This window comes from Prunus mume, linkage group LG1, assembly GCF_029339155.1.
Source record: "Prunus mume cultivar Tortuosa linkage group LG1, ASM2933915v1, whole genome shotgun sequence".
In the NCBI taxonomy this organism is placed as follows: Eukaryota; Viridiplantae; Streptophyta; class Magnoliopsida; order Rosales; family Rosaceae; genus Prunus; species Prunus mume.
Window position 1 is genome coordinate 20,062,811 of NC_142698.1, and position 11,141 is coordinate 20,073,951.

Here is an 11,141-nt window from a genome sequence, read left to right on the forward strand (position 1 = left end):
ACTCTAGACCTCATATGTTGTTTCTCCCCTTAGCCCAGGTCTAGCATCGCATCCCAAGGAAGAATGTGCTCACACCGAGGGCACAATCGATCCTTAGACCATCTACGTCACCTGTAAGTTGCTTCTATTTCTATATGTTTAGTTTTAGGGCGAACATAGAAGAATTTGTGTGAAGATTTGGTGCATAAAGTGAATAATATTGGTATGTATTTATATTTTAAAAAAATTAAAATTTAATGGTATTTTTTTTTCTTCAATTTTTGTGCTATTGGATGGTAGTGGAACAATGGATCAGACACCTCAAGTGGCTTTTATCCGTTGGTAGAAAGCAGGTGCTAATGAAAAAATCAATTTTTTTTTTACCATTGGCGTGCGTGACGAACGTGAATCCCGCATGCATATCACACACCAACGGTAAAAAATTTGAATTCGTGCGTTGATGCCATCTTGGCGTCAGCGGTAATGTCACAACCTTAAGGCAGGAGAACAGACCGATTTTACTTTGGGCCTCGCCCGAGTTGGTGAAGCCCAGCTCTTGCCTGGGCAACATTTCGGCACTGAAAACGGGATCAAGGGCCTAGGGATAAATTGGCTGGGAGAGAACGGTGGAAATGCTCTAAAACTTGGGATAAATTGGCTTATGTTTTCAAAACCGCCCCCCTCCTCCCCCACCCACAAAATGTAACGACGACCTGTAACTGAAGTGGCAGCGACGTAATTAGGTGGGAAATGACTGGTCCTTATCGAAAGGAGGCCAACTTTACCAATGACCTTCCCGTTTCTCTCTCCAGACATTTCATCGTTTGGTTGCGTGCGGCTGTCTCTATCTCCTCTTCTCTTCTCTTCCCTCTCTCCCACCAAGAGGTTGAATATAAAGCTGAAACCAACTGAATAGCAACCAACTGAGTAGCAATTTAGCAAAGCTCTTTGGATTCTAGAGATAAATAAACAAGGCAACAACTGAGAAAGAAAGAAAAGACAGCAGAATGGCTCTGAGTTTCAATTCCATGATGACTTTCCCATCTCACAACCTCCTTTCTAAGTCCCACAATCTCAGATCTCCAAAAATCTTCCTGGCCTCTACTCTTCACTCTCCCGCTAAGTGAGTTTCTTTCTTATTGTTTTTTCCATTCATTTGTATCTTCTGTTTCGTTTTTGCACGACTGTATTACGCCCCTTTGCAAAATGCAAATGGGTATCGTCAAGAATGAATTTTTAGCCATTCTGTTGATCTGGGGTTTTTGGTTTTGTGCCAATGCAGTTGAATATGGGGTTAATTTCTTAAATATGAGTTTATTTTTATACTCTTCTAATTCTTTTTTTTTCTTTTCCTCATGGTTGTTTTTGAAGTTTGTGCTTTGCCACTCGTTCATTTTTCTTTCAATTCGAGAACTGTCATGTAGTTACTGAAGTCGGTGATTATTCGAATTATGTTACTCTTATGTTTTCTTCTCTCTTCATTTAGCTTTGCATGTTGCGCGATGCTCTATGTAGATGCAGCAATCCACGGGTTTTTATTTTATTTTTAATTTTAGTTGTAAGTTATTTTTGTTTGATTTTTATGCTTAGTGTTCAATTTTTGCTTGTGAAGCATGTTGACGCTCAAAAATGGTTCGCACTTTTGAGCCCAACTTAGTGATGAGTGTGATTGATGATGAGTGAAGGTGAGGACCTTCACCAAGCGTGTGAGGATTTGAGCAAGCGATAAACATCAAAAGACAAGATATCGTGGTTCATTAATGAATGAATTTACGTCACGAGAAGTATATTCTCATTATTATAATATTGTGTATTTACGTTTATGCGTAGGGTTGGGCCCAAACTTAAATGTAAGAAAGGGAAGGTCATGGACTAAAGGTCAGCCCAAGGATCATTTTCAAGGAGAGAGTGGTCTCCTTTTATAGGTGAGGAGCCTTCACTTGTAATATTCCAACGGACTCTTTGCTTTGCTAGAGTTGCTTCTAGTTCTTGGTCAAATATGGTATAAGCGAAGTCCCCAGTTCTCAGCAAGGAGGTACTCCTTGGTTGAGGACTTGCAATTTTCGGCATTGACCGAGCAACACCTTAGTCTTCTTCCAAGTAGTGTAGTGTCGATGGTGCCTTTGAGTGATGACGAAGTCAAGGCGTCGCCTCGTCGGATGATGGCGGTGCCGAAGGTGATGACGGTGCCGAAGGCATCGCCTCGTAGGATGATGTGGTGCCGAAGGCATCTCTCTTGTCAAATGATGACAGGTGCCGAAGGCATCGCATCAAATGATGACGGTGCCGAAGGCATCGCTCGTCTAATAATGACAGGTGCGAAGGCAACGCTTTGTCGGATGATGACGGGATGCCGAAGGCATCGCTCTCGTCGGATGATGACAGGTGCCGAAGGCATCTCTCTTGTCATGCGATGGACGGTGCCGAAGGCATCGCTTCGTCATGTGATGACAGGTGCGAAGGCAACTCTCTTGTCATGCGATGGACGGGTGCGAAGGCATCGCTCGTCATGTGATGACAGTGCCGCAGCAACTCTCTTGTCATGCGATGACGAGTGCCGGCGGCGCTCTCGTCGGATGATGGCGAGGTGCCGAAGGTGATGACGGGTGCCGAAGGCATCGCTCTCGTCTAATGATGACGAGTGCGAAGGCAACTCTCTTGTCATGCGATGACGGTGCCGAAGGCATCGCTCTTGTCATGTGATGACAGGTGACGAAGGCAACTCTCTTGTCATGCGATGACGGTGCCAAGGCGCGCGCTCGTCGGATGATGGCGTGGTGCCGAAGGCATCGCTCGTCGGATGATGACATGGTGACGAAGGCATCTCTCTTGTCACATGATGACAGAGTGCCGAAGGCATCTCTCTTGTCATGCGATGACGGGATGCCGAACGGTAAGGCATGAAATATAAGCAAGGTGGAGGTCTTTGTTTGGCCAATTGGTTGGCTTGAAGGATGAGGTGCCGAACGAAACCGTGAGCCTTTGCATTGATGATGAGATGCCTCCAAGGTTACTTGAATAATTACTCAGTCTGTGGGTGCCGAACGGTAGCTCTTGGTCGTTATGCTTTTGTATGGCAGCTGGGTGCCGTTTAGAGATTTAATGATTCAGCAGGGGAGCAACTCGTGGGCCTCAAGAAGTGTCTTGACTTTGATATGGCCATTGCCGTTCGGCAAGGGCAGCTTGGATAAGGGAGCTTTGTGAAGTCAAGGTGCTGGGCCCGCTTTTGGGCCTAGGCAAGGCTTTAGGATTTGGGAGGAGGGTGGAGTCCTTCCTACATAACACCGTTCGGCTTTGTGCTAGGTTGATTTTCGCCCAAGAATTGGTCGGGTTGGCGGGTTCTGTGAGAATCGCAAGGAGGTTTTTCGAGGCCACCATCTCCTTATCGACCCTTGCCGCTCGCAAGGGTGGAGTGAAAATTTTCCTGTGGCTATGAGTGCTGCCTGGTGTGATTTGGAGGAGCTTATTACCGATCAGTAAGGCACATCTGGGGCTGATTTGAGAGATCTGAGTGTTGGTTTTGAGTTGTGAAGGTGGAGGTCTGGGCACGATACTTGGCTCAACCATGTCCTACCGAACGGTAGCTGTATGGGTGTCCATAGAAAATTCTTGAATTTCTTGATGGGGTGAGCTTGGGCCTTTATCGTGAGGCCCTTGCTTCGGTGAGAGAGAACCGGGTCTTTGTAGATTGAGCTGAGCCTTTGTTAGGATTAGGGTTTGGAAGAAAAAGGCGTTGAGTACCTCCCTTATAGGCCTTGCCGTTCAGCAAAGAGCTTCAGAGTAAAGGGAAAACCACGTCTGCCATCTCAGCCCCGAATTCTTTCAAGAAGACCGGTCCCATTTTGCGACTTCCACTCGTGTCTTTAACGAAGCACGTCCTTGGCTTTGATGAGGTATCCAAGGGGTGGGCAAGACAGTTCGGATCTGTGTCTTGAAGAAGCGGGCAGTTCACGAATCCTTCCAATAACTTCCTCCAGTCACCCTTGCCGAACGGCACTTCTGTTATTGGGAGGTGGCTTTGGCAGCTTGTCGTAGGTTTGGCAAATTCTTGTTCTTTCGGCACTTTGACTTTGGAAGGAGCAATCTCGTGAGTCTGCTGCCTTTCCAGCAGCTCTTGCCGTTCGGTGAGGCAAGGATATTTTGATTGTGACTCCCCATTGAAGATTCGGCAAGATCTCCTTAGGAAGAAGGTTGTGGTGCCAGCACATCTTCGGCTTCAGCACGTCGTGTACCTTCGTGAGTGTTTTTGCTTTGGTAATTCAGCTCCGTGCGACCATGGCGTCGGCAAGGTGACCGGATCTGGTTTCTTTCTTGCGCCTCCTCCGTGTCCTCTGCACAGCCCTTGCCGTTCGGCAAGGGTGTTTTGGTGAAATTTTTTGAGGCGGAGATGCCGTAGTTGGCTTGCCGATAGTTTTCAGTCGACGAGAGGTGCCGATGGGCATGTCATTGGGGTGCAAGCGTAATATTTTTTTGATGGGGATGAACCCATTCTTTTTTTGGGTATCCTGATAAAATTCGTGGTTGGGTGTCCTTGCTGTTCGGCAAGGTTGGCCTTTGGTCGACGGCCTACCGTTCGGTAGGCACGGTACAAATGGTTTGGGAGCTCTTCGCAGGTGCCGTCGTCAGCTTGCCGATTAGTTGTGGATGAAGAACTAGCAAGCTGGAAGGTCCCGGAGCTCGTATTCGTCATTTGGCTGAACATGAGACCTCTTTGCATAGATAGTTTATTGGGTTGCCAAACAACAAGTGTTGAATTTTGATAAGATGTAGTACTGCTGAAAAGCATGTAGGCAACAAAAATTGGCTTTTGCCTATTTTAATTGGATAACATATTATATTAATAAGGAGGAAGTCTGCTTATCTCTTTTGTTGGGCAACATGCTGCCGTTCGGCAGCTTTGGCTGTTGTAGAGATGATGGTTCCACACTTGGTCACAGAAGCCATGCAAGCCATGCAAAATGGGTGGCTTTCCTCCAATACTAATTTATGTAGAAAATTATGAACAGGCCACCTATCATATGGAATTGTGGGCCACGTGGGCCTCCATTTGGCTTGAATTGTCTTCTGCATGTTGCTGCCTTGTGATTCAAAGTTGCCTCACTATGGGTATTGTCGAATGACAATTAGATAATGTTGATTATAAGGGTGCCAAACTTTCTCTTCAAATGGGGTGCCGAACGGCACTTTGAATTGAGATGGTGGTTTGGTCATGCAAGCCATGCAAAATGGGTATCCACATTCTGATTGGTTTTCCTTGAAATATCATCTTTTGCAATGTTGCCTTAGCATTCATGGTTGCTCCAGCATGAGATTGCTGTTCGGCAAGTTAGGAGATGCTGATTGCGGGTGCCGAAGGGCACCGCCGAAGGAACTGCCAAAGCAACGCTGAAGAAGGGAGAATGAAGCTTTTGTGTCGATTCCCACAGACGGCGCCAAAGCTGTTGACGCTCAAAAATGGTTCGGCACTTTTGAGCCCAACTTAGTGATGAGGTGTGATTGATGATGAGTGAAGGTGAGGACCTTCACCAAGCGTGTGAGGATTTGAGCAAGTGATAAACATACAAAAGACAAGATATACGTGGTTCACCCTTAATGAATGAGCTACGTCCACGGAGAAGTATATTCTCATTATTATAATATTGTGTATTTACATTTGTACATGGGGTTGGGCCCAAACTTAAATGTAAGAAAGGGGAAGGTCATGACTAAAGGTCAAGCCCAGCCCAAGGGATCATTTTCAAGGAGAGAGTGGTCTCCTTTTATAGGTGAGGGGGAGCCTTCACTTCTTGTAATATTCCAATGTGGGACTCTTTGCTTTGCCTAGAGTTGCTTCTAGTTGCTTGGTCAAATATGGTATAAACAAAGCATGTACAGTTTACTTATGTCGATGATTAAATCTTATTCCCTTATATTTTTATTTTAAAAAATTCCTTTATTTTATAATTGATATTGAAATAAATTTTGTTTTGATCTCGCTGGGGTTATCCTAAAAGAGAAAAGAAAATTGCTAGTTAGGTTTTCTGTTTGTCCTTTTCAATATGAAGATATGCGTTTCTTATTTAACTATGTCTCACATCTGTTGAGAGTTAGGTCTGAATTTTTTGTGTTTAATTCTTTCTTTTGGAACTAGGTCCCGTGGTTATTGTAAAACTTGTTTTCCCGTGTCTTCATTTTTTGACAGTTTGATGTTTTATATTTTCAAACATGTATTTATTTGTTTATGTGTTTGAGTGATTTATAGCCCTTTTCCTCATATTCTTTCATAGTGATTACACTTGTTTGACTAACATGAATCTAGTTGGACACTTGGTATTTTTTTCCAACTAAATTCAGCTTCTTTTGTTTGTTTAATGTTTAAGTCGATGCATTATTCTTGTTTGTCAATTGTTTACTACAATGTAGTCTCCTGATTGTATGGATTTCTGTGTACCTCTCTATCTCTCTCTTTTCATTTTTGTGTCTAGGACTTGTGTTTGACAATTATCACATGCGCTTGAATAATGCGATATTGTTCAAGTTTGTTGCCCCCACTTTCCCTCTTGTCAAATGTGGTAGTGCCGTATTTGTGAACATGTTTAATAGTATTTTGATTGACAGTTGTTTAGATTATCCACAATGGCTCCCTAAACTACCTCCTTAGACAAATTTTAAGGGGGGAAGTGGAAAAATACAACTCCAACCATGCTCCCTATCCACCTCTTAAAATAGGGAGACCTTCTAGGAGCTCCTAAATTTGAGGAGAGAGAAAGCACTCATAGTGGCTTCTTATAGTTTAATGGTGCTTTTTTTATAAGGTTTTTTAGGTTTTAGACATAAAAAAAATTTCACTTTTGGAAAAAGCCAAAGATTTTTCAAAAAAGACAAAAAAACCACTCAACTTTCAAATCAAAGACATGCAAATGTATTGGATTCCTTAGGAAATCTAAAAATAAATAAGGGCATTTTTGTCCATTTTTGCTTCTTTTAAAATTTTTCTCTCTCCTTTTGCTTTTTCCAAAATGTCCCTTTTTTATAAGAGTATTTTAAACCTTTAATTAATACTAACTATTTTTTATATTATTTTTTAATAGAAATGGACCAATTAAAACAGTGTTATAGCATTTATGACTCCCTAAACTAGAGAGCATGATTAGAGTTTAAATTTTATTAAGAGCTCATAAAATAGCTTTTATATATTTTTAGCTAAATTTAAACTAAAAAATGGAGAGCATGATTGTGGATGCTCTTACATCCGTGAAATCTACATTTGTCTGTCCTCATGTTTTCAATTATAGCTGTGGCACTGTCAGCAACAATTAAAGTTTGTTTTGTTCAGTTTTAGTTTTGAATTTGGTAGCTGCCTGTATCTTTGACTTCTCTGTTCTTTATTCGATGGTGATGTATGTGGTTTCCTAGGTAAGTTTATCTAATTATGATGTAATCCAAAGTACGTGATAGAATACCCTTATAAGTTAGTTATTTGGGGAATTAGAAAGCTTACTTAATGGTTGTTAGATTTGTAATTTGAAGTATATCATTTTAAGATCTTTTTCTGCTTGTTGTAGTGAGATGGAAAATTTGAAGAAGTCTTTTTTGCCTCCACGTGAGGTACATGTTCAAGTGAAACATTCACTGCCTCCTCAACAGATTGAGATCTTCAAATCATTAGAAGATTGGGCTGATAAGAACATCTTGGTACACCTAAAGCCAGTTGAGAAATGCTGGCAACCACAAGATTTTCTTCCAATGCCTGAATCCGATGGATTCTATGATCAAGTTAAGGAGTTGAGGGAAAGAGCAAAGGAAATTCCTGATGATTATTTTGTTGTGTTGGTTGGAGATATGATCACTGAAGAAGCCCTACCAACTTATCAGACAATGCTTAATACCTTGGATGGAGTTCGGGATGATACTGGTGCAAGCCTTACTTCCTGGGCAATATGGACCAGGGCCTGGACTGCCGAAGAGAACAGGCATGGTGACCTTCTAAACAAGTATCTTTATCTCTCGGGACGAGTAGATATGAAACAAATTGAAAAGACAATTCAATATCTTATTGGATCAGGAATGGTGAGATATTTGTTTGTTTGTTTTTCGGTTTTTAATTATTTCCTTGATGATGATTTTTTTTTTTGAGTCAATGCTTAGGAATTTGGTATAATAGGAAAGCTTAAGGATTTATATCAATCTTTGAGGAATCTGAGTGCCGGAGTAAGGTGCAATTTCCTTTTTATCTTCTGTTGTTGGTCCCGACTCCCAAGTATAACACAATAGGAAAGACAATAATTAGTGAATTTTTTTTAACAGTAAATGTTATTAAATTTGTTTTGTTGCAGTCTAGTCTTTGGTGGTTCCACCAAATTATGAATTCCTTCATGTCAAAATATGGCATGCTTCAATTTGTGGTGATGATTATGATCAGTAACTTGGACAAACTATAGTACTACAAACTACTGTCTGATATTTTCTTGTTTTTTAATTCAGTCTTATTATATCCTGCTTTTCAATTTTGTGTACTTTGTAGGATCCTAAAACAGAAAACAATCCTTACCTTGGGTTCATATATACTTCATTTCAAGAGAGGGCAACATTCATCTCCCATGGGAACACAGCCAGGCAAGCCAAAGAGCACGGGGACCTGAAATTGGCTCAGATATGTGGTACCATTGCCTCGGATGAAAAACGCCATGAAACTGCCTATACAAAGATTGTGGAAAAGCTCTTTGAGATTGATCCAGATGGCACTGTCTTGGCTTTAGCTGACATGATGAAAAAAAAAATATCAATGCCAGCCCACTTGATGTACGATGGTCAAGATGATAACCTTTTTGAACATTTCTCAGCTGTTGCCCAGCGGCTTGAAGTGTATACTGCTAGGGATTATGCTGATATTTTGGAGTTTTTGGTTGGAAGATGGAACATAGAGAAGTTGACGGGTCTTTCGGGTGAGGGACATAAAGCGCAGGATTTTGTGTGTAGATTGCCGCCCAGAATTAGAAGGTTGGAGGAGAGGGCTCAGGGAAAGGCCAAGCAATCATCCACTGTTCCAATCAGCTGGCTTTTTGGTAGAGAAGTAAAGGTTTAAAAGTAACTTTAGAAGAGTGTTTTCGTTTTTCTTTCAGAATGTGTTTCTTCTGTATGCCCTTTCAATGGAATGGTGCTTACTCTCTTTCTCAAGTAATTTGTCAATAATTTTTTCCCAATTCCGTAATTACGAATGAAATTATTGTGGATGAGTTAATAGAAAGAAAGAAATTAATTGAAGGTAAAAAGAAAATAGAACAAAACTTCCATATAACAGATGAAGAAAGTACAATTTTCTGATCCTCACAACAAACAACTGAATTGAATCGAATCGAATCGACGAATTACACAGCAAACAACATGTATATAATTTGATTTAATCAATAGAATAGAATGAAACGAAAGCAGCAGATGGAGATGGATATGATAATTGATTGAATGAATGTTTAGACTTGGAATGGCCAAGGCCAGTCCTTCAAGTCCTCCTCTTGTTGCACCTTGGAACTCCTCATAGCAGGAGAAGCAGTAGTAGTGCCTTGGACAGAGGCATAGTACTTGAGGAAAAAGGCGAGGGTCAAGACCACCCACTCCAAGCAAAAGATGACGACACTGAGGCCTCCAGCCAATTTGAGTATCACAGCGCCGTCCTCATCCCTCACGTACGACCTCAGCTCCCCAAGAAAGTCACCCGTCCTCGTGAAGATGAGTACTGACACTGACCCCTGAAATATTGCTGTCAGCACTGTGGCCACCATGTGGGCTCCATACCATTTGCCTGACGTCGTCCCCGCGGAGGCTGCCGCGCATCCAGATATGGCCCCCCCAATTGTGAATATGTGGAGGAGGATGAGGAAGAAGCCGCACACTGAGGGGAGCAGCCGCAGAGACAGCGTGAGGAAGATGCAGCTGGAGGCCGCGCCTAGCAAAATGTAGTTGCACAACAGGAACACCTTGTGGGTGTGGTACTGGGAACCAGACCTTGCTCCTCCTGCGCCGTTGGAAATATTCATCGACAGACCACCCATTTTTATACTCTACTTGAGATCCTTACTTTCCTCTGCTTCAACTACTAAATTTACCTTTACTACTCTGCTGGGATTTGGAAGCTCTGATCAGAAACTAAAATGGTGGCTTTTGGAATTTGCAGGTATGTGTGAACCTGATTTTGTTTGAGAGAGAGAGAGGAATGTGATTCAGATTGTGGGGGAAGATACATATATATATAAACATGGAGTATAGTACTCAAAAGGGCAGTGAGGCCTAACGGTCATTTTTCCTTTTGCTGTCAAGCGTGTGTTGTGTGAGGGTCAGAATATGACCGTTAGAGTTGGGACCCAACTACAACCCCACATTAGCATATACATAGAAAGCTGTTGTAACGGCTAGTTAATTAATTTTGCTTTTAGTAATTAACTAGGACAAGTCTCCCACTCACAGTCCCAGTAAGAGGAGGAGGAGGAGCGAGTGCTTTCCGTTTTCTTATTTCTTTTTCTTTTGGTTGGTGGCATACATTTGATTTTTAAAATTTTGAATTTTGCTGGTGGCATTCATTTGATTTGAGTTGAGGCCAATACCCCAACAGCCTATTCACTAAATTAAAGCCCAAATCAAGTGAAAGACCAAAACAGCTTCACGCACGCTACTCCCTATTACTATTAGATCTGATCTGGCCCAAACTCACACTCATGAACAACCATCAACCTCCAAGGTGATGGAGTAGTTCGATGGTGAAGGTACAATATATGGGTTGTAGATGTGGACTTTCATATTAACCACATTATTCATTTAAATAGTAACTTTACTTAAGTTTAATGAAATAATTATGTGACTAATATGAAAATCCACATGAGAAGTGCATATATAACATCCTCATTGTAGAATTTTGCCAAGAGGATGATAGTTGTTGCTTTGCATAATGATAATTGATAATGCATTTGTATAGTTGTTGCTTTGCGTAATGTAATTGATAATGCATTTGCATGCCATCGATCTAACATGCTAATCAAACTAATCCATTATATATACTATCTTTTTGTTCAATCTAATCAAAATAATCCAAGTTTATTTTTCTTGATGATGCAATAGTGTTATATATATATATATAAATGAACAAAAATAACCAAAATTTAACCCTTAAATTCATAAATGTCAGTTTTTTA

The 11,141-nt window shown here is 41.5% G+C and overlaps 2 protein-coding genes across 2 annotated transcripts; one reads left to right on the forward strand and one right to left on the reverse strand.

Annotated features, from left to right (window-relative positions):
- The first annotated feature begins 684 nt into the window (after positions 1 to 684).
- Positions 685 to 9,169, forward strand: LOC103318885 (stearoyl-[acyl-carrier-protein] 9-desaturase, chloroplastic-like). Its single transcript, XM_089047409.1, has 3 exons — positions 685 to 1,102; positions 7,524 to 8,028; positions 8,483 to 9,169. The coding sequence occupies exons 1-3, from the start codon at positions 987 to 989 to the stop codon at positions 9,041 to 9,043; spliced, it is 1,182 nt and encodes a 393-aa protein (XP_088903535.1). The 5' UTR covers positions 685 to 986; the 3' UTR covers positions 9,044 to 9,169.
- A 55-nt stretch (positions 9,170 to 9,224) lies between these two features.
- On the reverse strand, positions 9,225 to 10,176 carry LOC103318830 (uncharacterized). Its single transcript, XM_008220269.2, has one exon. The coding sequence runs from the start codon at positions 10,005 to 10,007 to the stop codon at positions 9,429 to 9,431; it is 579 nt and encodes a 192-aa protein (XP_008218491.1). The 5' UTR covers positions 10,008 to 10,176; the 3' UTR covers positions 9,225 to 9,428.
- Between the last annotated feature and the right edge of the window lie 965 nt (positions 10,177 to 11,141).